The 27,879-nt window shown below is 47.1% G+C and overlaps 1 protein-coding gene across 1 annotated transcript in view; it reads right to left on the bottom strand.

Moving 5' to 3' along the window:
- Positions 1 to 27,879, bottom strand: part of Tenm4 (teneurin transmembrane protein 4) — a 388,185-nt gene that overhangs the window by 96,403 nt on the left and 263,903 nt on the right. Inside the window, 3 exon segments of the mRNA XM_060367590.1 lie at positions 1,108 to 1,254; positions 9,319 to 9,345; positions 16,998 to 17,183. Of these exon segments, the coding sequence (XP_060223573.1) occupies positions 1,108 to 1,254; positions 9,319 to 9,345; positions 16,998 to 17,183 (360 nt within the window).

Raw genomic sequence — 27,879 nt, 5'->3', positions numbered from 1 at the left:
TAGTCTGGAGGTTATCTGCATGGCTGCCTTTGGGATTCGGGCAGTGGACAGACAACTCTAGGGCAGCTCAAACATCAGTGCTTTAAAGCAGCTGTTCTGGAATCCCAGAACCAATGCAGCCAAATTACAATACTACACACTTGGCCTTTGAGCCTTATGGGGTTTGAAATTGTAGAAGCATTCTAGGTAAGAAATTTCCAAAAGGTAGGATGTTTCCGGTTTACAGTATCTAACATGCAGTGCACCAGGAAGTCTCTGGGTTTAAATCAAAGAGGGATGCCTAGGTGTGCCAGCTGCTAACACTAAAAAGAAAAGCTTTTTTTTTTTGTCTTCATATCTCTCTTTATTTTTTCACTAACTCCCTGAGGTTGGTAGAACCAGATTCTTCCAGGTGGGAATGTGGAGTTTATTAGGAATGTCTTTATGTAAGTTTACACAATAGAGAAATGAAAGCTGGTTTTACGATTGGTATAAAGACTTGAATAATCTTCATGGATAGACTGCTTCATTTTACAACCGAGGAGAGTAAGGCTCAGAGACAGCCAGTACCATGCCTATGGAGGCATGGGGAATTAAAGTCAGAGTTGTAATTTTCACTCCGAGTTAACGAATATTCCGTAAGACTAACCCCTCTTCCCTTGGGCTTTGACTGCCCAACACTTGAAAAAATAAAAGTAAACCTTTGTGAGAGAGTGTGAGGGGAAGTGTCCCTTGGTGTTACCTCCAGAGTCAGAGGAGAGGCCTTGATCAAAGTGAGTGAGTCTCCGCCCCTGCAGGAGCAACCTCCACAGCATCTGAGATACTGAAGGACCACTTTTTCAAACCCTGGCCAGGCAAGCCTTCCACCAAGAACTTCGCTCAGGACCCTTCTCCAGGCCTTCTCTCCATCGGCCAATAGATGCCAATTAATTTCATTTACATCCACTTATTTTAGTGAATCAAAATTCAGCAACCATAGCACCCATTCCTTAGGCCACCCGTGCACTCTTCTGTCCTCTCACGGGTGGCCTAGGATGTTGGTGCCTTGATAATCCAGCAATTTCTACTCTTTTGTCTTTGTCACCTATCGCTGGAACTGCCCAGGGTCCACACATGCCAGATCCCTACCTCCATCGTTGTCCTTGCTGTCTCCACAGGCAGTTTCCATGGATGTGTCACAGCCAGCTCCTCTCCAGCCCAGCTGGCAGACACAGTGCCACCCATTCAGGTCCAGGGTACATCTGCCATTTCCATTGCACAAGCCAGGACAGCCCTCTGCAAGACAAAGCAGAGAGTCAAGGACTGGTGCCCGACAACTGCCACCTCTGCGCTCACGCTACACCTGCTGCTTAAATGCTGCTTTCAAATCTACCAGTCTCAGCAGCCTGGGAGGCCGGCGCCACGAAGGACCTTCACTTTACAGAGAAGGCAACAAAGATTCAGAGAGGGAAGGAGACTTACTGAGAATATGATCAGAAGCAGCAGGGACAGGTCTGGAGCCTCAGCACCTCCACTAACACCTCCCCTGTTTCACAAGTGACGAAGTGCTGTTAGTGGATAAAGTCCGACAGCATCTGACCAGAGAGGTCTCCCATCTATGCTTGACCCTTGCTCACGCTCCTGTGCTTGGTCACCTTGTATCTTGGCCTACAACTCACAGAGACCCTCCTGCCACTGCCTCTTGAGTGCTGGGATTAAAGGTGTGTGCTACCACACTTGGCCTAGAGGTATACTTTTTTTTAAGTTCTTGCAACTAGTTCAACTTTAGTGGACATTAGGGCTTTCATTTATTTGGTCTTATTTTCTTCTAGACAAGGTCTTTGCTTTGAGAAAGCAGGTTCAGACCCTTCTAGTACCATTGTGTTATACTACACTTTGAAAGGGGCTTTGTACCAGAGACGCTCAGGAGACTCACAACATAGACAAACTCCTGCTGGCCTCAGGTACAGAAGCAGGTCCATGCAGGCTGCTTCCAAGCTGCTCATCTCTGTGTCTAGCTGCCTGCCACTTGCTAAGCATCTTCTGTGGACTAGCTCAGGCCTAGAGCTGGCTGGTGTCTAACGGTATTCTGGAGGAGCAGGTACCCTACCAAAGGATAACATAAAATGTTCTGGAAAGCAGAGACCTGAACCTATGACTGAGAAGATGTGGATGAACTCATCGAGATGAATAGGACAACACTTACTTCTGCTCTGACCACACGGTAAGGTGGGGACTTTTTAGTACTAGTCAAGTAGACTTACAGGTTTTTGCTTTTTTTTACTACCTTTTCCAACCCTGCACAGTCTGTGGCTCAGAAAGTAAAAACTATTGCCATGCAAGACTCATGACCTGAAAACAAGGACTGCATGCTTTTATGTGTGCGCGCACGCACACACACACACACACACACACACACACACACACACACTAAAAAAAAGTGTAGGAAATCTATGTGTAAGAAAATGCTAAATTTCCCAGCTCACTTTAGTTCTATTCTTTCATTTGGATTATTTTCATTTCTGTCATTTCACTTGAGTCCTCATTTCCATCATGGGCAAACCTCTTCCTTGAGTGGCCATCAAACTATGCTGTCCTTGGCTTCCTTCTCACCTCTGCTCCAGCCTGGACTCCAGGGAAGGCATGGGTGTGAACAAACTTCCTCAGCTGGAAAGCTTATCGTGTTTTACTGTAATGAGCCACAGTAAATTGGTTGTAAATTAAATATTCTGCCATGAAACCAGGGAAAATGAACTGAATACCTTTTGAGTGGTTGTTTTCTCTCTCTCTCTCTCTCTCTCTCTCTCTCTCTTTTTTGACAGGCTCTCACGTAGCCCACATTGACTTCACACTTGCTATGCAGTTGAGGGTGACCTTGAACTTCTGATCTTCCTCATTCCCTCCCAAGTGCTGGGATTACAGGTGTGTGCCACCCTGTCCGGTTTCTGCAGTGGTAGTGACTGAGGCCCGAGCTTCAAGCATGCCTCATCGGATAGCTGAGCTATCCGTATCTGTGGCTCGCTATTTTTATTTTTAAAGGGACAGCAAACATGACTGTGGCTGTCTACTGTCAACCTGGCCTACAGAGACGCTCATGGGCAGCTGCTCAAGCAGAACCTGAGACTGGTGCTTCAAGGACCTTAAAAATGCATATTAAAATCAGCACACAAAGATTAAATAACATTGCGGCTCAGGGGACTTTGATAGTTGACTCTTATTCCAACAAAAAGCAAATGTTTGTTTCCACTTGAGACAGTCAATGGAGCTGCCAACAAGTCAATACAGCCACTGTCCTTTTCCCTCAAAGGAAGAAACCCTGGTCCCATGTGTCCTCAGGGAGGGGTCACACAGAAAATTTAGAAGGAAACGTAGAGTGGCCATCCTCAAAACTGACCACGGAGAAATCTGGACCACCGGGTACCAGAGACAGTGGGTGACACGCAGAGGACTGCTCCGCATTCTGACTAAGTTGCCATGGTCAGTCACCCAGAGTGATCTCAGGCAGCAGAGCTGCTCCTGTCTTTCAGTTAGTCTCACTGAAAGTTTTGCTCACCTGGCCAGGGACTGCTTTTAATTAAACTGCTCATATTGGGATTAATCTTAGAGAAAGAAGGGTGAAAGCTTTAAACACACTAAGGGGTTCTTTTATTTTGCTGTAAGGTTCAGCATCTCATAAGATGCAGAAATGACTGTTTGTTTGTGAATACAAGCTTGGGAGCCGCACCAAAGGCCAGCTCTGTGACTCAGTGGCCATGGAATCCAGCCATGTTATTAAATTCTTAGAACTCCAATATTATAACTCCAATATTATAACTCTAATAGCCTAATAACATAGGAGCATTAGGAGGGTTCAGCACGATGAGGCATGCGTGGTGCATGCGCCTGGTAAACAGCCAGAACGGGGCAGAAGAACGCTCCACGTACCCTCACCTTCTCTCTGTCTGGGGAAGTATGTGCACAGATAGGGTGTATACTTGCCTGAGTTGCTGTCGTAAGCACAAGCAGGGCTCACAGAAAGGCAAGACAGAACACGAGGGCAGTTATTTAGATCAAAGCCCACAAAATCTGTTGTGTAAAGCCTCAAACAGAAAGAGTTGCCCCTTGTGAGCTTTAAGGAATCTGTTATAATCACTTAGGTTCGGCCGCTGCAGTGTCAAAGTAGGGGCATGCTCTGATGTGCACAGTGTATTCTAATAAAACTTTATTTATAAAAATTCGTGATGAGGTAGACTTGGTTTGTAGGCTGTAAAATTCTGGTAGATGCTTCGGGACAGTGATGACAAAGATAGCTGCCATTTGATTAGGTCTTCCATGGCTTGCCCCTGGCTAGGTGTTTAAAGGTGTGACTTTTGGGGCCAGAGAGATGGCTCAGTGCATAAAACACCTTGCTTGTGCAAGTGTGAGCTTCTGAGTTTGGATCCCCAAAACCCACACAAAGCCAGACACAGTAACCTCACTGTGCCTACTTAGAGATGGAAGTTGATGGTAGGTTGAGACAGGAGGATCCCCAGAAGCTTGAGAACCAGCCAGCCTGGTGTATGCAGTGGTGAACAAGAGTCTCTGTCTCAAACAAGATGGAAGGTGACAAGATGGATAAGCAACACCTGAGCTTATCCTCTGGCCTCTGCAAGCATGTTGTGGCTTGCATGTACCCTTATTCACACACAAAACCTGGCTCTCTCTGTGTGAGAAAATACACACAACTAAAAAAAAGAAACATTTTTCCGGATTTTCTAAGAAGTTCCAGTTTCACACCATTGGTTTCAAGTTTTTAACTGAAAGGCGAAACCTGTTTTGTAGCTGTGGGGACTCTGAAGGCATCTTGTATCTTAACTGGGTTTTCTTTTTGTGGGAAGATCATTAAATTAGCCCTGGACCTCAGTTTTGATATCTGTATATATAAAAGAGGCACTGAGAGGATCAAGTGACATGGTACATGCCAGCTACTCAACCCAGTAAGCATGGGAGCTGGTTGTTCAGCACCGAAAGGAGGGGCATTTAGTATAAAGAGTCATTAACATTAGGTTGGTTTTAACTGTGTATTAATTTCGCCAGGAACTGCACTCACTGGAGAGTAACCCTTTGCTGCTCCAAACTGTGCCACTGTTTAGGCCTCATAAATGTTAATCTTTCTGAAGTGAAGAGGTACCCTAGTGACAGGGTTCTGGGGTCACCACGCCCTACTGCTTCCCTAGCATGTTGTCCTTCTGGTGACAATTATTCTGGTCATTGATTAATTTTGCAATTAGTTTAATGGTCTTACTCCCTCTCTTAGAATGCAGACTTCAGAAAGGCAACCTGGGGATTCATCCAGTGCCTTCACACAGCACGAACTCACCACCCACTTGCTGAAATGAATCAATAGACAGAACTGGGTTCTGACTCTTCCCTCTTGATCGGTAGGAGTTGAGAAAGCTACCTTCCCTGTCTTGACCTCAGTTTCCTGATATATAACATGAATGATCCATTAGGTGCCTCTAGCAAAACTGACTCAATGAAGAAGGTCAGAACATCAGATTCAATCAGCTGGTTAATAAATGCAACCCATTTTATTATAACGCCATTTTGTCTGCATTTTCTGTTCTGTGCTTCTTTACCTTACTGTGTCTCTGGAAAGATTTAAACTTAAATGTAATATATATTTTTTTGAAACAGGTTTCACTAAGTAGCCCAGGCTGGCCTTGGGCTTGTGATCCACCTGACTCAGCCTTCAAAGCGCTGGGATGACAGGTTTGTGCAGCCACCTCTGTTGGCACAAGATCTTAAACACCCATTCTTGTAAGGAACTCTGTGAAGGACTGGTGGTAAAGCATCTTCACAAGCTACAGGGGCTGGATGTGGGACTCGGTTAGGAGACTGCTTGCCTAGCATGCACGGGGCCCTGAGCTCTGTCCCCCAGAACTGTATAACCTGGGTGTAGTTCCTGTTCATGAGAGGTGGAGGAAGTAGGGTCAGGAGTCTAAGTCATCCGCGGCTACTGAGAAAGTTTCAGGTAAACCTCAGCTAACAATCCCATCTTAAACAACCACAACTACTACCAACACCAAACACCAAACATCTGTGGTCAAGCAAGTTAGAAACCATTTCCATTCTTATCTGAGTCACACTGAATGCCAATAACCTTACTACAGAAAACTGCATATTTGATTGTCAGAGCATTTTCTATCTTGGTCTTGGGACTCATTTTTCCTGTATTGCTATTAAAGCCTCTTCCATGGCACCCCTCTTGGGTTCTTGTGAATTCCTCTGTACATACTCAGTGCTGCTCAGAGGCACCCAGGGGAGGGACACTCTTAATACTGAACCCCAGGGACACTTTATCCACAGTCAGTTTCTTCAAATGAACCACCTTCTACCCCGAGAACCTGCACCGTCTCTTTGGTTTCAGAGGGGCCTGTGAGTAGAATAAAGTTGGTTCCCTTTTACTCTACAACTTGCTTCTGGTGCCCATCAAACCCCCAAGAGCAAGCAGGAGAAAGCCTCCTCCAGGGTGACTTGCTGATTTTCTTAAAGCAACATGCCCATCCTTCCTCATGGCAGAAGCTCATTAATTCCACAAGCCCTGAAACTCATCAATAATTCAGAGAGCCCGAGTGACATTAACAATCCCCTACGGAAGGTCTCACACCAGGCATTTGCCAGAGCCAAAATAATGTAGCTCTAAGATTTAGAGAAAAGCTAAGCTTTTCAAAAGAAACGATGCCCTTTAAGTGACAAGGGAGCACTTCATCTCAATATCCCCTTTGCAGCTGAACAACGTCAGCCATGGCCACGAGCCTTTCTGAATCTTGCAGAGTAGCAGTCAGCTATGCAGCATGGCTGCCACCTACCAAATGTCCTTCTCCCCTGTGTTTGGTCCTCTTGCACTTTTTCATCTCTGCATTCACCTCCCTACACAAGATCAACATCTTTTCTCATCTAGATGATATCACTGGTCTAACTGACCTCCTTGTGTCTAATATTCTCCCCCAATCCCTTTTTCACAAAATGGCCTAGTGGGAGCCTTCCAAATCACAAACGTCTGCCATCTTGCTCTTTTAAGACCTTCGGTAGCTCTCTTTGACCCCACGTCAAATTCCCCAACCTGTAAGCCCCTGCCTGGAATGGCGAGGGTCTTCTTTCTAAGTGATTAGCCCTTATCCCACCTGTTGGAGTTTTTGATGCTTACATTAGAGCAGGTGGTTTGAGAAAGGATGTGGGCTGCTTCTTTCCTAGGGAGGATACATGTGGCATATGTGATTTGGATATAAAATATTGGAAATTATGAAATAAAGAAGTCACCTAAAGGGTGACTTATCATGACAGAATATAAAATGTTGGAAGTCCAGATCCGACCAGAAAGTCCACACCTGCAGAAAGTCCACACCTTTGGCTTCACTATGTCCCTGAAGGACAACCCAGATGAGCCACTAAACTCCCTCAACTTCAGCTTCCTTATTCAACAAAAATGGGCAGCATTAGTTCTGTTTTTTTGTTGAAAAAAGTTAACAGTAGTCAAGGCTCATGGTTGTTAAACATTTCACACAGTAGGGAGCAGTCTACTGAATAATGATTCCATTACGAAGTTTTTTGTTTTAATGTTTTTTGACATTTTGATGGTGACAGTGTACTGATTCCCAGGAGGCCGCTGAGATACATATATTTCCTGCTGGTATGATTTTATTCTCAGTAAAGGCCAGCGTATTAAAGTCAAGGAACCTTATCCATTTAGTTGGATCCCAGTAATACACTGGTTGTTTCGGCAAGGCTGACCCAGCTGACAAGCATTTGGTCATGATTGGTCCCTGTTGTCTGAACGCGAACTATCCCCCATAGACTCTTATCTTTGAACACGTGTTACCCAGATGTTTGGGAACCTTCTGGAGGTGGAACTTCATTGTAGGAAAGTGGATCACTGGTGTTTGGAGCCTGGCTCTGCTTCCTGTCTTTTCTCTACTTCCTGCCTGCTGACGTCTACTTCCTGACTACTTCCTGTCTATTCTCTACTTCCCGACTGCTGCCGTAATGTGGTTAGCTGCCTCACAGTCTTGCTGCCACATTTCCACCATGACAGACAGCATCCCTTCACACTGTCCGCTAAAATAAACCCGTGTCTCCCTCAAGCTGCTTCTCGTTAGGTATTTGGTCATAGCGATAATAAAAGTAGTAAGGTTCTCCCAAACCTTTTCCTTAATTTTTTAACATTTGCCGTTCTCTCTTGCAGAAAGCCAGTTTACCCTTTCCTCTGACAATCTCAGGTGTTAACCCCAGCTCAGTCTTTCAAGTGAAGGAAGAGAACAGGAATACAGTAACACAGCGCAGCTTAAATCTGCTGTGCAGCGTTCCTGCCCAGGTACTAGTGCTCGGTAATCACTGCTTCTCAGCATCCTTGAGCTGACCTTGTGAGGCAGCCCAGCCACCATGCTCATTTTACAGAAACATACGTAATAGTGACGTGACTTGCCCGAGGTCACCCTGGCTACCACGTGTTCGAGCTGATTCAATTCAAGGTCCGATTACAGAGCACACATTCCTGACCAACAAGCACACATATTGTGCTGGGTAGCGTGTTTAGACCCGAGTATTAAAAGCTGTGACATGATGTTTCTCCTTATGAAGTGCTGGGTCTTTTAGAAGTCTCAACCTGAGCCTTATTCTTAAAGCTATGGGGTCTCTGTGGAGAATTAGACATCATCTAGGCCACGGAAATGTCCCAAATATTACAAATCGCCTTTCCGTTAGAGAATCCTCTTCAAAGAGCAAACTTACCAAAGCCAGGCCTTCTCTGTAAAGGAAAACAGCACGCGGTAGACCACCCAGTCCCCAGGGCTTCAGTCTAGCTCTTGTGTCCAGGGCCTGGCATGTGTACCTAGCACGCAGTGGATGCTGCACTGTGACTGTTGCATGGAGGGACACAACAGTCACGGAATGAAGTCCTCAATAGTGTGTTTTCTTGCTCTTGAGCCTCTTCCTTTTGCAGGCCACCCAGGCTGGTTTTCAGTGTCTGAGTTCTGATGGGCCAGAGGGCCATAATGAATGGGTGGGGTGACATGAGGTGGGGTGGAGAGGGTGAAAGGCGTAGGGGGGGAGGGTGCATGGGTGATGGGAGGATAACAATACAATGGTAATGTCACAGACAGATCTAAGTGGCTTGGGCAAAGAACGATGTTCTGGGTCTCTTAACCACCCTGTGACCCCCAAACCCACCCTCACTAAGTAATGGATACTGTGACAAAGCGGGGGTGGGGGTGGGGGCGGGGCAGCATGTAGACACGTCATGCTGATGGTGTGTGTATATACATTTTATATGCACATTTCTTCTTTTACTGTCACACACAAACACAGACACAAAGACAACAGGAACATAGAGGAAGACCATACCTTTAACTACCCTATCCAGATAGTGAGCTTGGGAGATAAAAGACAGGACGTTTAAGGCAGGATCAAGGAAGTGCAGTACTCTCTGCCACGTAACCATGCCAAGTGTCAGGGAAACACTGGGGGAGGGGGAGGTCAGGGTGGTGCCCAATGTTTGGGACAGGCCTCTGCCATGGTGGGAAAAACAAAACCAAAGACAAAATGACGTGGGAGAGAAGGAAGGGGAGCAAGCACATTCTCCATGAAGAGCCAGAAGGGATGGGTGGTCAACTCATTCTGGGATCCAGGCATTTGCAAATGTGATCGTATAAACAGAAGACATGTGGAGAAGGGCAACAGAAGAAACAAGTCTGGGACGCTGCGCAAGTGGCCACACTCCTGCTCTGTCAGGTTCATTGACATTCACGGGAAATTACAGCTAACCCCTTTGTCTACCCAGAGCCAACCTCCCTCCAGGGGAAGCGGCTCTACTGACAAGTGATCTGGTGGACAGGTTCCCGAGAAATTAGAGGTTAGAGATAGGTGAACTTTGCATCATTTCTGCTATATGCTAGGGTCCTAGGTGGAGACGCTGCTAGCTTGTCTATCTGGCATTTTAAGATCGCCTGGAAACATACATGTCTACACAGACTCACATGCAGAATGTTGGGTGTGCCCAGCAAGATGCACCTCTGCTTCGTGCATCTTACGAAGGATGTGAGGCACAGGGCGATGGAGGTCACCGTGAAAAGTAGGAAAAGGAAGGGGAGACCTGGCCCCTTCATAACTCAAAAGACGGGATGATGCACGCTTGGTTTTCCAGTGGAGGGGCTATTTGAATTAAATGGGAATTTAAGGTCTGGCCTATCATGAGGCTACATCTACGTGCTGATGCTCTGATCCACAAACCCAGGGTGCGCACCTGAACTGTGGGTCTGGATGCTCAGTACAGGCCTGCTCTCTTCAGTCCCAGCCCACAGCAAAATGCGTTCCACCCTCCTCATCTGCATGACAGAAGAGGCTTCCATTTCCAGCTCCTCTATGCCTCTTCTTCTTGTGTTCTCACACAGGGCAGGCAGAGGGGTAGTCGCCTGAAGCAACAGATGCTTCCAGCTAGGCTGTGCGCTGTCCTCAGCTTGATTTCCCATGAGACTCAAAAGTCCCGGAGACAGGACTGAACTATATTAGAGAGGCTTTATCTGGAAGCCATATGATTGTATAAACTGTAAGAACAATTTTCCTCACTTCATAAAAAAGATAGATAGGTACTATTGCTATCTGTCTATCTATCTATCTATCTATCTATCTATCTATCTATCTATCTATCTATCTACCTACCTACCTATCTATCTCTTTACAACAAAATACTGGTAGATGAGCCTCTGTTCTTAGTTCATGCATCAGTGCAGTAGCTGTTGTGATGAAATATGGAGCAGAAAGCTGCATATCCATGTGAAAAATTTGGAACAGGTGATTTGACAAGGTGGGTATACTTCTGTCTATTAGAGGTGCTGTGGGGCCTGTTCAGCGGTAGGATATAAGGCGGCACTGTGAAGGAGAATGGCTTTTAAGCAGGAGTGAATACACAAAGCCATGAAATGGCAAACATAGGGACCACCCAGATGAAAAAATGAAGTATGGGGAGAGCCCATCTTAAAAACAGCCAGGAGGTCTCAGGCCAAGAGAGGAATTTCACCGGTTCTTGGCTCATTTGTGTCTTTAGTTGTGCATGAACTTGTTCATCTAAATTTGCAAAGTAGTCTCAAGTATTGTAGACGTCACCTTGCATGGTGTCCCAGAGTTCTGCCATCAGAGAGCAAGGGCACATAGGATGCCCCGGCTCTGGTGGCTTTCTTAGCTTTTAAATATGAGGAGGATCCTAACCATACATGCTTCTAACAACTCTAAACTCTGTGACAGAATGTGTGGCACAGCTGTGATTTCCATTCCAAAGATGGCCAGGGTAGATGAGGCCCCATCATGGACCCACATGACCACTGTGAGGATCAAGCTTCAAGGGGGTTTTCTGAACAGAGAACATTCTTGATTGTCTCCAGACTCAGTTATTGGCTACTGAAGATTAGACACACTCCACGGGATAAGCTTCCGAAAGCCGGGGCTCACTTCTGAGACTCTTCTTTGAATGCCATTTCATTTTCAAAGACTGTATAGTAATACAGATCTCTGTTAAGTACAAATACTTGAATGCCTTTTTAAAATGCTTGCTACTATCTCCAGACCACAGGTGGGAACAGAAGCCAGCAGGAGTGACTGAGGTAGCTCAGGCTGTATTCATAGTGTGGGTTTTCAGGAGATAAGTGCGCCATTTAAAAATTCAAATCTTGAGTCCACAAATCAAAATGGGTTCACTTGCTTCAAGGACACCGCAAATCACACTGAATGGAAAAGCTGATACACCAGTCACTGCCAACTCCGAGAGTTCTCTGGGAACGGAACAGGACTTCCTTATCGTGGGCTATTGAAAACAGAAGTGACCTCTGGGGTTTTGAAGTCCAATACTGTTTACTTATAAGAGACAAATGCAGATGCTCACTCTGTTACTGCTTGAACTTGACATGAATGCTCTAGAACACCATTTGAAGTACATAATATTAAGGTGTGTAAAGAAGATAATGGCAAGCCTGTAAGTTTGTGGTATGGAACGTGGTCCGAGAGTTCACGGGATCTCCATGTCTTTCCGTCCAGGGTCTCAGGATGAAGGCTGTGGCAGCAGTGGCATCTTCCCTCAGAGGCTGCAGTCACTTGCTTGATGCTGCACAATGTCTCTTGTGCTCTTGTTATCTCTCTGTCACTGAGAAGATGGAGAAACTGACCCACTGATAGTAGGTCCTGGTGGTGGTTTTAGGTCTCTGGCATTTCTGGGACCACTAATGGGAAGATATGTTTTTTTTTTTTTTTCTTTTGTTTTTTGTTTTTCACTTGCCTGGACCCACAGGGGTTTCCATCAAAAACAACCCCCAGTAATACTGGGGCCTCTTCTTACTCCCCAGGAGTCTTGTGTTGACAATTAATAGGTGCATCACTAGTTCATGTGATAGATGAAGTAGAAATTGTCACAGCAGGTGGTGGTATTGAGGCTATGGTCACCTCAACTACTTCCAGGCAGATGCTAACTACCACTGTGATGTTCTTGTTAAGATCCAGCAAATTCATGCTCTTTTTTTTTTTTTTCTGAAGGCAGGAAGTGGTGGATGAACGGGTCAGTGGTTCTCTCCATGAGATGACTCCACAAACCTCATTTATTTTCTTCTGCTTCCCCACCCTTCCCCCACGTGCTGAAATCTCCCAGAGACACCAGTGATCGCTCACACTTTGACAGCTCTGGGTGGATCACACGTGCAATGTCCCTCTCTCTCCCTGTCCTGTCTGGCCTCAGGTCCTGTTGTGAGAGCTTTAGAGGACAGATAGCGCTAGGGTCATCCCCCAGCTGCTGACACCCCTGAGGGACTTCTGAGCCCTTGGTGAAGGACAATCTGATTACAAAGTGAAACCTGAGAGCTATCTACCATTCAAAAGTGGACAAGGCGCTTCAGAAGATTCTGTGGTTTTCTTTAAAATTCCTCTTCATCATGAAGTCTGGTTTTGCTCACCAAGTGATTGCATCATCAGGGTGCTATTTTGATCTTTACTCCCTGAAGAGGCTTTTGTTTAGGAATCAGGATTTATGTGATTGGACAGCTCTCCTGAAGCTCAGTAAATAATTCTGAATGTCTGGCATCTCCCACAATCACAGCTTTGGGGTCAAGGTTGGATTTTATAAATGAAATCAGAGGCTGGCATTTCCCACACGTGTTTTGAGGCTTCATAGATGAGAGGCACTGAGGTGAATAAAATAATCACCATAAAATTGATCCAAAATGTTAGTGTTCTCAAAGACAGGGAAAAAAATTAAACACCTTCTTAAATTTAACAGTGATTTTCAGCTTTTCTAAAGAAATTGGAGGTCAAGCCTTGGACTTACAGGATCCATAACATTCCTGGAACAGACACTTTGTGCACGAACCATATACTTGAGGAATAGGACCAAGTCAATTCATCTTACCTTAGCTTCTAGACTAGAAAAACATAGCTCCCCATATGCAAATGAGTGCCATATATGCAAAGGAGGACAACATATGCAAATGAAAGCATTAGTATTGGGAGCCCAAAAGGAAATAGAAGAACCGTCTTCTTTTGGGGGGGATTCCAGTTGAACTTCTGGGATGATGGGTATGCTATTCTACGGACAGTGGAGGAGAGGGCTGAAATTCTGTCATCACTGCACGTTCTGTGATTCGCCGAGAGAGAAACTGCCCCAAGCAATCACGTGGTTTTCCCCTGGCACGCACCGGAGACCTATCCTCTGGTGATTCCTCACAGAAGGCGTGGGAGGTGGGAGGGGCTCCGAGTGGGGCAGTGTTACAATAATGAAAAAAATACTGTCATTAAGATGCTGTTGACACATCCCCTCTTGTTCACAAAAACCAACCTTTGGGAAAAGCAAGCAGCTTCCTTGAAAGATCAGTGGGGCAAATTCTCTAAAGTCATGTCTACTGTGATAATCTGCTTTGGGAGGTGTCACCTGGGTAAAAGCGACCTTCTGCTGGACTTGGCTTGAGGAGACCAGAGCTGTCTGGGTCTTTAAGTGCTTCCTTCCTTCCTGCTGCAAGGAAAAGTCATCCCTTCCTGTTTATGGAGGGCAGCAGTGTGTAAATAAACAGACCCTCCACTGGGTGGAGGTCCTGAATCAGGGTCAAGCTTCTTCTCTGGGTTGGGAGAACTGGGTTGCAGGTAGGAACTAGCTGCAGGCTAATGACCCATTCTGGCACAGTGAACCGGTGACAAGAAAACCCTGAATGCTTCACACCTCAAAGTTTTCATGGCCGCCACCACCACCACAGTGCTCATGTGGAGGGATTTTAAAAAGGATATCTTCTTACCACTTCAACAAGGGAAGGGGGCACCTATCACTGTCTCTCTAACTTGAACCCCCATCTCCTTCTATCCTACAAGGTTGCTGACATGTACCTGCAGCCCAAGGGTGTTGGGTTTCACAGGGATGCAGCTGGCCACAGCAGAGACCCAAAAAGAGAAGGGAGCCATGCAGGGAGATTACACAAGGACAAGGAAAATGCTCATCACACAATGAGGGAATAGGATCCAAGCCCAGGGTCCTTTCATCTGAAGCACTGTGACTAGCCCATGACCTGTGCTGTGTCCTAGAACATTTGTCCTTTTTTTTTTTTTTTTTTTTTTTGATATTCATGCCTGTCAACCTTCCTCTTCTGCTACTCACGTTCACCTTGATGTATTTCTTACCTAGAGGGGAAAACTATCTGCAACCAGAGAAGAACCTGTTCTTAAAGAGAGACAACAAGGCAGGGAGGAGAGGTAAAAAGCAAGGTAGGGGTTCTTGATGCTGAAATAAATGGGACCTTCTTAAAGCCAGCCTGGTGGAGAGCTACTGCAGATAGAGCTGGCCTGCCCATAAGCCCCAACATAAATCCTCTGCCGTGAAACCGAGAGAGAATTTTCCTCCATCCTGTCATTTGACTTAGGTGAGAAGCCTTCTCTTATAAAAGGCAGGCACTTTTTGGAATTTGGTAAAGCAAGCTCAAAACTCCATAAGCAAGGGAAGGAGAACAAAATATGTTCTCCTTCTGTTCGTTCATACTGTTAGTTTCTTTAAAAATGTGTGTGTGTGTGTGTGTGTGTGTGTGTGTGTGTGTGTGCAGGGCGCCGTGGCTCACACCTTTAATCCCAGCACTCAGGAGGCAGAGGCAGGTGAACTGTCATGCGCGTCATGGAGGTCATAGGTGGTGACCTATGGTGTCATCCTTGGGAACACCATTTGAGACAGGGCCTTTCTCACTGGCCTGGAGCTCACTAGGTAGGTTACACTGCTTAGCCACTGCACTGCGGAGATCCTCATGCCTCCACCACTCCTGAGCATGGGCCACCACACCTGGCTTTGACATGGGTTCTGGGGACTGAACTCGGCCCCTACAGCTTGTGAGGCAAGCACATTACTAAGTGAGCCATTTCTTTGGCACATGATTCTTTCTTTACGTGGAAACAGACTTCCGGGTTAAGAGGCTGAAAGGTTAGTTTCCTCAGAGTAAAGGAGAGAGAGAGAAGCAGAGGCCCTTCAGACAACCAGCCTTTCTTTTCCCTACGAGATTTCCAAGACCTAGGATGACACTGTCATGGAGAAGCTGTCAAGCAGCATACAGTGAGATGGAATGGCACAGCATGCTGTGTCCCTCACAGCTGTATCAAGCAATAAAGGGGATCTGTGGGGTAAAGTGGAGGGACTCCAAGCCCTACTAAAAAACACTGCCCATCCTCTGGGCCAGACCTGAGCTGAATGTCTAGTGGACACCTGGGCACTGCCTGTACGGACTGTAGGGCAAACAGCTGGGAAGGAGAAAAATCAAGCTTCCAGCTCTTGTTTTATAAAAGTTATGTGGCCTTTTTTTCTCTTGGGTCTCTGAGAAAGAGAGAATCCACACCACTTCCCATTGTTAGAAGTGTAAAATAAGGCAGTTAAGGCCTTGGGCACAGTGCTTGTCACATCATAAATACTCAAAAATTAGAAGCCATTCTTGTTAATAAATATAACATGTGCCATAGCTGTTTATTAACTCAGTGATGTTGTGGGGGACCAAGGATGTGGAGTAATGGCAACAGAAAGAATGGATACAGAGTAAGTAGCAAAGTAGCACCATTTGCTTAAAACTCCTTTGTCTCTCAAAAGCTAGGGCTTTTCTTGCCATTTCTATGAGACCCAAGAGGTCACTTTCTGAGCTGAGAGGCACCTGGAATCCTGCCTTATAAAAGCCATGTGCTTACCATCTGATTGCAAACCCTTTCTTAAAAAAAAAAAGAAAGAAAGAAAAAGAGGAAAGGGAAGAAGTTAAAACGCGTACACAAAGCAGTTGATTCAATAAAGAGCTTTTGGTGAGTGTTCATTCCAGGATAATAAACCAAGCGAAACGTCTGGCTGTGTTTAAAATCAACAAAGCCAGCAGGAAAGGCAGAGAGACGGGAAGAAGTGATCAGCTTGTTTTTAAAGCTGCCGACAGTGCTGCTTCAGCAGGGGCTGGTGTGGAGCAGCCCCCAGAGAGGAGACAGGAGACAGATGCAGACAGGATGGAAGCCTGGGGCAGGGGAAAGAGGAATGCAGATGTGGCCTACGGGCCCTGCAGGAGAGCTTTTGCCAGGATTAGAGGCCTCTTCAGGAGGCTCTGCTACCACTAGGAGCCACACAGCCATAGAATGAAATTGCTAATGATAGCTACATATTTGGAGCATTCCACCGTGTGCCACCAAGCGCCAAGCTCTTTACTTTCATTATTCTCCCCCTCCTATAGGTTAGGAAACAAATTCGGAGAGGAGATGGCACTCGCCCATAGCTGCCATTTGATTCATCTCTGGGCAAAGAGCAGCATTGCATTCAGCTCAGGAAGGCAAAACAGCAAGACCTGCTCAGCAGCTCGATGCCACATGGGGAATGCAAGCTGGGGAGACGTGTGTTGAAAATGACAGATGGTGCATTTAAACCCAACTGATGTCTAGGAAAAGCCAGTCATAATGTCATCAGATGAAAGGACTTTTGGCATCCATCCACATGCAATGGAGGGCCAGGCTGGGCCTGAGGTGTCTTGCAGAGCAATCAAAATGCCCCGGGACATGCGCCATACCGATGGTGCAGTGCTCGCCATTCCAGCCGGGGCTGCATTCGCACTTGCCATCCCGGCAGGTCCCATGTTCTGCGCAGCGCGGGTGGCAGGCCCGCTGGTCGCACGCGGCCCCCATCCAGCCATCCTCACAGCGGCAGGTGCCCCCTACGCAGACGCCGTGGCCACCGCAGTCAGCAGCGCAGATCTCTGTGGGCAAGAAAGAAGGGCGAAGGGGCAGGGGTGGGAGGGGAGAGAACACACACTTATTGAGCCGGCTGTTGCTGGGAACAAGGGTCACACTTGGCCACCCAGTTAGGCTCTGTGAGTGGCGGGGATTCCAGGGGCCTGGCAGAGGGATCTCCATAGACAGTGACCTCGAAGAACGATCCTACGGAAGAAGCCTGCCAGTCCTAGCTTCCTCACCAGAACAGGGGGATTGAGTGGCTCCGCTCTGTTTGCTTTTCCCTATTGCCAGTCTGTCCTCGCTTTTGTGTTTTGCCACTTCCAAAGGGGACCGGCCTTCTGAACAGATGTGAGAAAAAGTCAAATTTAATTAAAAACCAGCTATGTGTGAAAACAAAGTGAGGATGAGTCCCTGTCGCCAAATGAAGTGCTTGTGGGCCTGGCGAGGACCCCATGAAAGAGTTTCCTTACAGCCTTGACTCCAGTGGAAGCAGGGAGAGAGGGAGGGAGAGAGTGGGAGACAGGGTGGGGGGTGATGGAGGCTGGGGGTGTCTGATCCACTCATGGATTTTCAGGGTTGCTCCAGATCTACGGTTTGTCCTATGATGCTGGCTTATTCTCTGCTCTTCAGATTGATGCCTGGTCCCCAACTCCAAGCACCATCTAAATGAGCTTTCAGTTCCAAAGTAAACAGCTGGGGGAGGAGGACACTTCATGGCCAGAGTGGGGCCGCCTTGTCCTTCACAAAGGCTGGTCTGTGTGGGCGCAAAGCACACAGGGCCCGATTCACAAGTCCCCTGGGCTCCAAGCCAGCAGCTGCTTCATGCTTACTGAAAGCTGAGACCAAAAGGTTTCTAAGCTGCAACTGCTTTTCAGGAAATTTGTATAGCACACACACCCCAGGATCTTCTTCTAGGCCGATGGAGGCCTAGACTTGACTGACTCATTGGCCCAACAGTCTTCCAGTGTGTGTGGAAATCCCAACAGTTTAAATTTCTCTGCAGTAGGGTTGAGTGGCACCTGCGTCAGGCTGTCTTCACCCATTTCTCCCTCGGAAGAGGCGCTGTTGGTCTAGAGGTTGTTAATGTTCTAGGTACTTTTACAAAAGGAGAGAAAGAGGGGTGGGCAGGCGTGCTTAACTGAAGACGCCTGGGGCTCTCGGCTTGTAGCCCCTGTATACCCACATAAAAGCTGGATGCAAGTGCCTGCGGCCCGAGTCCCTCGGCCAGCCAGCCTGGTCCAGCAGGCTTAGGGAGGGATCCTGTCTTAGGTGGCACATGTAGAGAATGATAGAACCGGGCACCGCCGTGAGTGCCCAGGGAAGGACAGGGCACAGAGGCTAGGTCAGGCCAGCTGGTCAGGGCAGCTCACTTCTGAATGGGCGTTGGAAGAGGTTTGTGGAGTCCTTGCCTGTTCAGCCACTGGCCTTGGGACCCTAGGATCACTTAGTTCCTCGCCCTGGGTGTCAACTCCCTCATGTACTGCTGGGGAAACCTGATGATGTCAAGTCCCTTTGCGCTCCAACAGATTCTGTGCCACAAGACCCTCCATGGTACACAGTACAACCAGCAGGTACAAGGCGTGGCTCAAGGTCTCTCCTCTAAGAAGCGGCCTGTAATCCACTGTGGTTGCCCTCTTGCTTCTTCCCAGCCCATACACTTGAAAGTGATTCCCTGTGTTACTCTCAGATCAGCAGCAGCCTCGGGCTGCATCTCCTTCCTCCTCACCTCTGTGCCCAAATGGATGCTTGTTAAATGACAGACAGATCAAGACGCCCTGTGTGACAGGCCTGAGGGCGGAAGGTTGATGCACACGCCACTTAGCCTGGCTGACTGTCCAGTGAGCCTGTCTGTCTAGCATCCCTACAAGATGGGACTGTGGAGCTCCATGCCACACAGCCAGCTGCTCTCCAGGGTGGCATTTCCCTCAGACAACATCTTACACTTTCCTAAAGACAAAGAGTAACAATCTTCAGGTCCCACACCCCTGTGGGTCCTGGGTAGGGTCGCATCTCTGAACCTCCATCTATTTACACACACTCAAAAGGGCAGTGACCTCCTGGTGCCACTGGGGGCTGGCTGAGCACTCTGACACAGAAGAATAACTTGGCAATTGTTTGGGTTTGCCCAGCACTTTTTTTCCAAGTGGCAATTGATGGGGTGAAAGTAAACAGCAAACAGCACTTCTGTTCACTGAGGTGTGAACCTGGAGACTATGCAGCAGCTTGGGCCAAAGCTGTGGGGTTTTAAGCAACAGGGCATGGGGCGGAGGTGGGGGTGGGGGGTGGGGAGAAGGGGGTGGAAGAGCCCAGAGCAGAAAAGGCAGGCTATGCCCTCCACTTGCATTATGTACCTTCAGGTCTTAGCTTGAGGTACAGTCATCTTTGGTATCAAAGGAGATTGGTCCCAGAACCATTCTGGAATACCAAAACCCACAGATACTCAAGTTCCTTATATAAAAGAGCAGAATGTGCTCATTTAACCTCTATACTTAAATCACCACTAACTTAGGGTCATGCCCAAGCAACCCTGTTTATGGTTGTTTGCTGTATTGTTTAGGGAATGATGGCAACATCTGTATTCCGTATAGATCCAACTTTTGTTTCTAGGTTTCAGTTGATCAAATCTCCGGGTGCAAAAGCTATGAGCACAGAACATGGGCTTCACTTTGGAGCTTTATTGATTAGTCTGGAAGCAGTGCTGACTGCAGACGTCAGGCATGCCGGCCTGGTGACCTGCTCTGAGCTTCCTTTCCTTCTTCTGCATGGTGGGGGTGCTGAAGGCCCCACTCCAGAGGTGAATGACCTAGGAATCAGTGGATTCCCACTGATTCACAGCAGTGACTTCCCACGCACGCCTACCCTGAGCCCTGTTGCCTAGTGCTGGAAAAACACAGGCCAATAAGATATGGTTCTGCCCCAAAGAGAGCGTGGTCCATATAAAACACAAACTGATATTGGCATTCTAAAGATTATTCAATATATACATATAGCATATGCAGCTGTATATAAATATGTATGTATTCATATGCAATCATTATTAATGTCTGCATGTCTTTGCTTACGTATGATGGATTAAAACCATGGACCTAAGGAGGAGAAAGACCCAGGATTTACCCATGGCTTTGCCATTTACTGACTGAATAAATCGCACCACATTATACAATCCATTGAGCCTCACTTTGCATTTCTGTAAAATAGGGGTGATAATTCTCACTTCACTACTCTCACGGGCCTGGTATTAGATCAAATGAGGTAATGTGGGGGAAAGATATTCTTGATTTAACACTTCTATTACGTTTTACACCTTCTGAAGCACGCTTCACATACGGTTTCTCACTAATTCTGACAACCACGTTGTAAGAACACCTTGTCACTGTCCTTAGAGATGTGGTTTCTGAGAGCTGCGGAGTCTAAGGTGCTTGATAAGCTGTGGCATTTGCCTTGCTTTGGCATCCTTGCAACAATGGAGTCCTGCACAACAGGCGTTTCTTTAAGGGAAGCCTCAGACCCAGCGAGACACGTACCCAGGGGAGTTTCCTCAAAGATTCAGCAGATCCCTCTGACCCACTTCTGGCCACCGTGTTTCTTTCTTGTTACATCCAAGTCCAATCCTGGGTGTCCGTGACAGGAAATGGGGTGTTCCAAGCAGAGCTCCCAGGAGGATGCTGCATTTTGTTCTCTGCGTGCCGTCTGACCTGGCCATCTAAGGGCTACACTTCCTTGCTGGCTTATGCTGGACATGTCCTATCATCCAAAGCTGCCTGGTGGCTGGGTCCCCCCTCCACGGGCCCTTTACAAGCTGGGTTGTGAGCTCCTGCACATTTTAATGGAAGGGGCCCAACCCAGGCAACCTTGATGTTTATGGGGTGCTAACTGATGGTAACACAGAAAAGCCTGTTTGACTGAGTGGAACGAACCCTCAATGCATGATGGGAGTAGAAAACCTGAAACGCCACTTTACCATTTGGTGTCAGATTGTAGTCCCTATTTTTTTCCCCTCAATACTTTGATTTATTATTTTTGCCCTTGAAATAAAAGGAACTGTTTTATTTTTCCTTCTCAGATTCTGCCTTGACATTAAAGCAGATAAAGCTTCACAGAGTGCTTGGTGAGAACCAAACAGGACAATGCTCTAGAATGTGCTTTGACGGCTCATATGCCATTTACATAACAGAAACGGTCTTCTATGAAAGTGGGTCACAGATCCTCTCTAAATCTCAGGTTTCTTTTTTCTAAATGGGGGCGGGGTGGTGCTGGTATCAGCCACTTTAAAGAGTGTTCCGGGACTCACTCGTGCCTGGGCAATTTCCTAAGTGCAAAGCTGACAGTGAGCTTGAAGATCTAAACCGGACGAACCCTGCTTTTTTATCCCCTGGGAGCTGTATTCCGGCACCACAGATGGATGTAACCTAAGTCCATTGGGTTAGAAGAGTTGGCATGCCCCAAAGTGAGGACCCTAGCATAGAGTCTATGGCTGGTACAGTCAGAACATGACAAAATTCCTATGTGTTTTTTATTTAGCTCCTAATTAAAAAGGAAACAAGATATGGCCAATGTAGCTGAGTCAAAAGATCAGTGTGAATGCTGGTGTTTGTTTCACACCTAATGTAAGAGAACATGTGGTAATGGCTGTTTGACTTTTGTGATCAGAACCAGAACTTTCTGCCTGAATGTGGAAGGCCCCAGGGTCTGGAAGAAATCACACCATCAATAGGGTAGACTTGGCTTTGGATGTGATTAACCAAACTTCCCAGCTGGGGGCCCTTGGGAAAATTCCTTAACCTTACTCAGCCACAGTTCTGTACTTCTGAAATGGGGAGAGTATTGACAATGCCCGCACGACAGCAAGAACTGGAGAACTGAAGAAAATGGTTCACACGAGAAGCTCAGACACAAACTGCTGTGAGCAGGACTGACTGATGGAGACCTGGGACAAAATTGGTATCAGCATGGTACCAAGCTGCACAGGAGCAGTGTCCAAAAGAATGGAAGGGTCTAGCTTTTATCCATCTTGGCTCCCTGACACTGGCACAAGTATGACATAGTTTGGCTTTTCCGTAAAGATTTATCAAATAGAGAGATCTAAAAAGTGCTTCCTGGAGGAGATATATGTCTGTCAACTCAATCCCATCTCAGGGACATGGTATTCAAAAGTTACCATCAAATACATTCAAACAGAGGCTCAATATTCTAGGTAGATAAGCTCTCCAATCTTTGTGAACTCTGTAATTGTTAAACATCTCAGTCCATACAGTTGCAGATCCAGCTTCCTACATGCCACCACCTGAACTGGACCCTCTACCTCCGTGGCGTGGAAGGAAGTGGACCCTTGAGGAAGAGGTGAAAAGGCTAAGAAAAGATGTAAGAGTTGGTTACTGCTAATTATGCCCCAAAGTGTACACATCAGGGAAATGCCCCAGGCTCCTCTCATTAAACACTAATCTTCACACAAGCCAAGCTGAAGCCTGGGACCTATCACAGTTGCGTTTTAATTTGTCTGGACTTACTTTGCAATCCCGTTCATTAAAAGAGCTGGAAGGTGAGGCTGTGTCTTTACCCTAATGGGATAGATTTATGCATAATTTCCTCATGGCGTATCATCTACCTGGAAAGATGCAGACTGACACAAACTGCGGGTAGAGAAGGCTCCCTACCCAAATGCCTGAGCACTCCCATTGAAGAAGAAAAATAAGACGAAAGTGGTTTTGAAATTCCTCGTGTGTGGAAACAGAGTGTGCCCTGTGTGGCCTCCAGGAAGTCTTCAGTATGTCTGTGTTAAGCAATGAGATGGGTAATAAGAAAAATGGTTCTATTTTGCTTAGGACCTGAGGTTTTGAGAATGACCTTAGAAGTATCAATAGAGGGCTTAATAGTTTAAAATGTTTTGTGATAGCATTTTCTGTTTAGTTACTTGTCTTGGAAGTCTTGGCAGATGTCCAAGCTGCGCTAGCCAGCATGTGAGTCTAAATGGGAAAGGGACAGAATGTCTCAGTGTTCCTGAGTTATTGATGGTCACACACATCCTCCCTGAACAAGTTGGGAGGATGAAGTTCTTTGCTCACTGGTATATTGACTAGAAGGAAAGATGACTGTCTAGCCTACCTTTCTTGGTCTATCAACTGGGATCAGGTTGAGATAAGGCCCCTGACGCAATCTGACAGTGTTTTGTGAGTCTAAATTGTTTAGTAGACCATTGCTTGAGTTAAACAACATGACTGCTAAACTGGAAACCAAGTCTGCTTCCTCACTCTAGCCCAACCCCCATTAGATTAATCCCTTTCTTTTTCCCTTATCCATCTGCCCAAACATCAGACCATCTGTCTGTCTACCCAGCTACCTCACCATTTTACATGTCAGCATCCGCCCACCCAGACCATGTGATTCAAGCGAGTTGTTTCATCTCTCTATGCCTCAGCTTTCTCAAAAAAAAAAAAAAAAAATTATTCAAAATGAGATATAGACACCAAGACCTCAGGCTCATAGACTAGTTATATGAAGCCTGAGAAAGGTGTGTCATATTCTTGCCACCTTTTATAGAGTAAACAGTTATTATGAGCAAGCAATCATGTCGTATACTGGAAATAGCCAGACGAAAGGAGATTAGAAAACCGGAGGAGAAAAAGGACATGGCATTCCACTGAGGTGTCTTTGAACAGTCTGTGAGCACTGAGTCCAAAGTGTAATTGGAGGGACGAGCTTTGTGGGATGTTCCTCTGTTGATCACAGGAATACACGCAGAGATACGTGGGGCACAGGCTGGGCAAAGGGGCACCCAGAATAACGGGGGAGGACTTACGCAAGGGTGTAGCACGTCGGGGAGCAGGAGGCAAGACTCTCTGCTAAATGGAGTGCTGGTTAATAGATGTGGGCACTCGCCCTTCTGTGGACCGAGCAGTAGGGCTCTCAGAGTGTGTGGAGAGCTGTGGCTGGATGGTATGGGAGAGGCTGTCCATCATGCTCACGATGCAAGAAGCCAGCTGTGTGTCCAGAGACAGTGAGTGGCTGCGGAGGGCATGGGGATTGCAGGGTGCAGAAACAAGGGAGCTACGAGTGGTGAAGAAAGGCAGCAGGAGGGCTGAGGACCCTGGGAGGGGCAGAAACAGGAGGAGGGCAGGCCAGGAGAGAGCTGAAGGTGCTTTTTGGGTGCATGTTGTCACCAGGAGTTCCCCTTACACTGGATGTAAAGTCAAGCAAGGAAGAGCAGAGGACTCTGAGGAGCAGCTTTTGTGGTTACAGCACGAGAAGGCACCTCAGAAATCTAGTGGAGCTATAGACAAGAAGGCAAGGCCAGAAGGAAGACGGTGCTTTGCCTTACACACATGGTGACATATGTGCTTGAGCACAATCTCGTCAGCTACCTCAGAAAATCGATCATGTAGAGTCATTTATGCAAATGGCTCCAAGAGAACAGCCACCATACTTTGTGGCCCCTCCTCTGAGCTTCTGCAAGGGTTCTTCCTATGTGGGGCTCCTCTGGTCCAGCTACACAGGCTCAAGTCTAAACATGCTCCAGTTCCAACACTGGCTCCCCTGCGTCCCCTTCCTTTAGTCCTGGCTGGAAGCAGTCTTCTTGGCTCCCAGGGCTCCAGTGCGCCCCCGCGTATGTCATTTTCTCAGGGTCCTCAGTCTACAGGCATTACCTGGAGGACCCTGCCACCACAGACTAGCATCTGCATATCCCGGTGAGTCACACGCAAATGTGTCTCCTGCTACATCTCTGTGTTGGCAAATTTCAGTGGCATGGGCCAGAGCGCACTGTGTAACTATCCAAAGGTCTCTGACTCAGCACAGACCTTAGCAGTCAGCTAAGGAGCTGGGCGGTGTTCCGCCACTTCCTACCTATGGGCAACAAATACTGCCCACCTCCGAGCCTTATCTATGCCGTTTTATAAGGCGGTGACAATGACAACTCTCAACCAGAAGTTTAAAATTAATTCAAAAATATGCCGAGCATCTGCTAGGCACACGATGTCCCCAGAAGCTTGGGATGTGAAGATAATGTAAAATCAGACTTATCTCTCAGGAACCCATGTGCACAAACTAGCACAGAGCCAGCCACTTGCCCAGCACACGCTAGGTTATTAGAGTACAGTTAATGTTTCTCCCAGGAGTGAGAATCTCCTTGTGTTTCCAACAAACTATCATTTCCCGAGTATGGCAGCCCCTCCTTCCTTGCCTTGCAAGCTGAGCAGACAGCTGTTTTGTCTCAGCACAGGTTTCTGGAAGAATCCAGGAGAGGCAGAAGGTATGAGAAAGAGCCTCTGATGTCCCTACAGTAATTAGTCTCCTCTAGATATTGATGCCAAACTCGAGCTGCCTGCCTGTGTTTTTTACCTTTCCTCCCATAACCCTCTGGCCAGAGCTGCTCCAGGTCATGGCTCTGCTCCATGGACCGAGAAGGCAGAAAGCTAATGAGCCTTGGAAAGCACATGGCCTTTCACCTCCTTCAAGTAGCTTGGAGAGCTCTCAGGCCAGGCGGAGACTAGAAACCCAGGATGCAGGCGCAGAGCGGGGCTCCACACCTATTCCCAGGGGTTTGGATTTCAAGTACCGACAAAGTGCCTGTGGCCAGGAACAGTAAGCCCCCCCCCCATTCATCTTAATTGAAGGGTGTCTGGCTTCCTGATTAGAGGGCTTCAAACCTGGCCCAGAACAGGACTCTGAATGGTGTCTGAATTGGCAGGATAACAACCAGGAAAAGGCCAGGGAGCAGAGGAGCCAAAGAACATGACTGGGATGCATATTTTGGCTACGGCTAGAAAATCTCTCACTTCAAACTCCTCCAAGAGAGCCTAAGGGGGTAAACTGAGGAGACAGAGGATGATAAATCTTCCCAATCCCTCTAACCCTGGTCTCCTTCTGTAAAAGGCTTATTTTCTCCATCTAGTCATGGGTTCATCAATCTGCTTTTTCTAGATACTGCTCCCTGGATGTCCCCTAGAGACTGCAGACTTCCTACTTGACCTACACAGCACTTCTATTTATTTACTTTACTGCCGTCACTTGTATATGTGTGGCCTATGGATGTGTGACACATGTACAGATGCAAGTGTGTGCTCATGCATGAGCCTGTGAAGCCAGACGAGGGAATTAAGTGTCTTGAGACAGGGTCTCTCTGTGAACCTTGAGGCAAGCTAGTGGCCAGGAAGCCCTGCTTCTGCCCCCCGCCTCATGGTGCTGGGTATATAGGGCTGTGCAGCAATTCCTGGCTTTTTCATATGGGTGCTGGGGATTTGAACTTGGGTCTTCTTGCATAGCATGTGCTCTTACCCATTGAGCATCTCCACTCCCTCTACCCCATCCCTAGAGTGAGCTTTCTAAAACAAAAGATACCCATGCCAGACCTCTGCTTAAAATGTCTTCATGATCCCCAATGACAAACAGCTCAAGCTTTCTGCTTGTCACTTGCGGCCTCTAGCATTGCTGTTGCTACAAACACCCAAGACAAGCCACACCACACCAGGTAACACCCCCGTCTCTTCCACCATTGCATATGCTGGGGATATTTGGTCTTTCCCTTGAGCTGCTGCAAGGAGCTTTTACTTTTGTCAGATCAACCAACAACCTCCATCATCCACTTTAGCTCTGACTCTCTCCAAGAAGCCGATCCTATGAACCCAGATAAAAGAGCTACACACATACTTCCTCTTTCTTGGACTCAGTTTCTGTGGCACAATGGTGTTTTAATGAGAGTCACCTGGGAAGGGGTTGCAATGGGGAATTGTCTGGATCAGGCTGGTCTGTGCACATGTCTTGATTCCACTAACTGACGTTAGAAGCCCCAGCATGGAAGTGGGTGGCACCGTTCCCTGGGCTCTGGTCCTAGTCTGTATTTTTTTTTTTTTTTTTAAGGAGAGAATGACGGAGCATGGGAGGCATGCGTTCTTTCTTGCAGTTCTTGCCTGTGGATATGACGTGATTAGCTGCTTCAAATTCCCCTGCTCTGATGGATTATGACCTAGAACTGGGAGCTAAAATAAACCTTCCTCCCACAGGTTGCTTTGGTCAGGGTATTTTATCATGGCTACAGGAAACAAAAGCAGGACACGTGGCTCTTGGCAGTGGCACTTCGTGATTCTGGCGCCTGCCTTGCCTTGCCAGTTTCAGCACAAATTTTGGTAGTTGCCAGTGAAAGAGTTGCACAAGGGATAAATGTGAGTCCTGATCCCAGGCAATCCTGGCTTTGAGTCGTGCTTTCCCCAAAGGATCTTTGGGCAAATCACCCAAGTTCCTTGAACCCAAGTGTCCTGGGAACACCACTGCCTGCCATGCCAAGGGCTTATGTAGTTGTTTGAATAAATCATGACGCACATATGGGAAGGGGCTCTGTGAAATGTAACATTTCCATTCAAAGAACAGGGATTTTTTTTCCCTTCTTTTAAATTACAAGTTATCGTACCAGCAGTTTGATTCAGGAAGCTGACTAGAGATTTGCTACAAAGTGTCAGCCTGAGCATCCAAACAGAAGCCTGACTCTGAAGTCCAATTGCAGGAGGGCTTATATTTGCATACTGAAAGGCTCCAGTTCTGATAGAAAATGTTCCAGGGCTGTCGAGGGAAATTCTGCTAAATTACAAAGCTGCCAGCTCTTGCTTTATCAACCTTTAACTCTGGCAGTATTTAGCAGCGTGCCTGTCTGGGCTCAATTTTCCAGTCTTTGATTAAGTGCTAGGAACTGACCATCTCGGCCTGTCTAAACCTCTGTTACTTCCCAGCCAA

This window comes from Meriones unguiculatus, chromosome 14, assembly GCF_030254825.1.
Source record: "Meriones unguiculatus strain TT.TT164.6M chromosome 14, Bangor_MerUng_6.1, whole genome shotgun sequence".
NCBI lineage: Eukaryota > Metazoa > Chordata > Mammalia > Rodentia > Muridae > Meriones > Meriones unguiculatus.
This window is presented reverse-complemented; position numbering and strand designations above follow the sequence as displayed.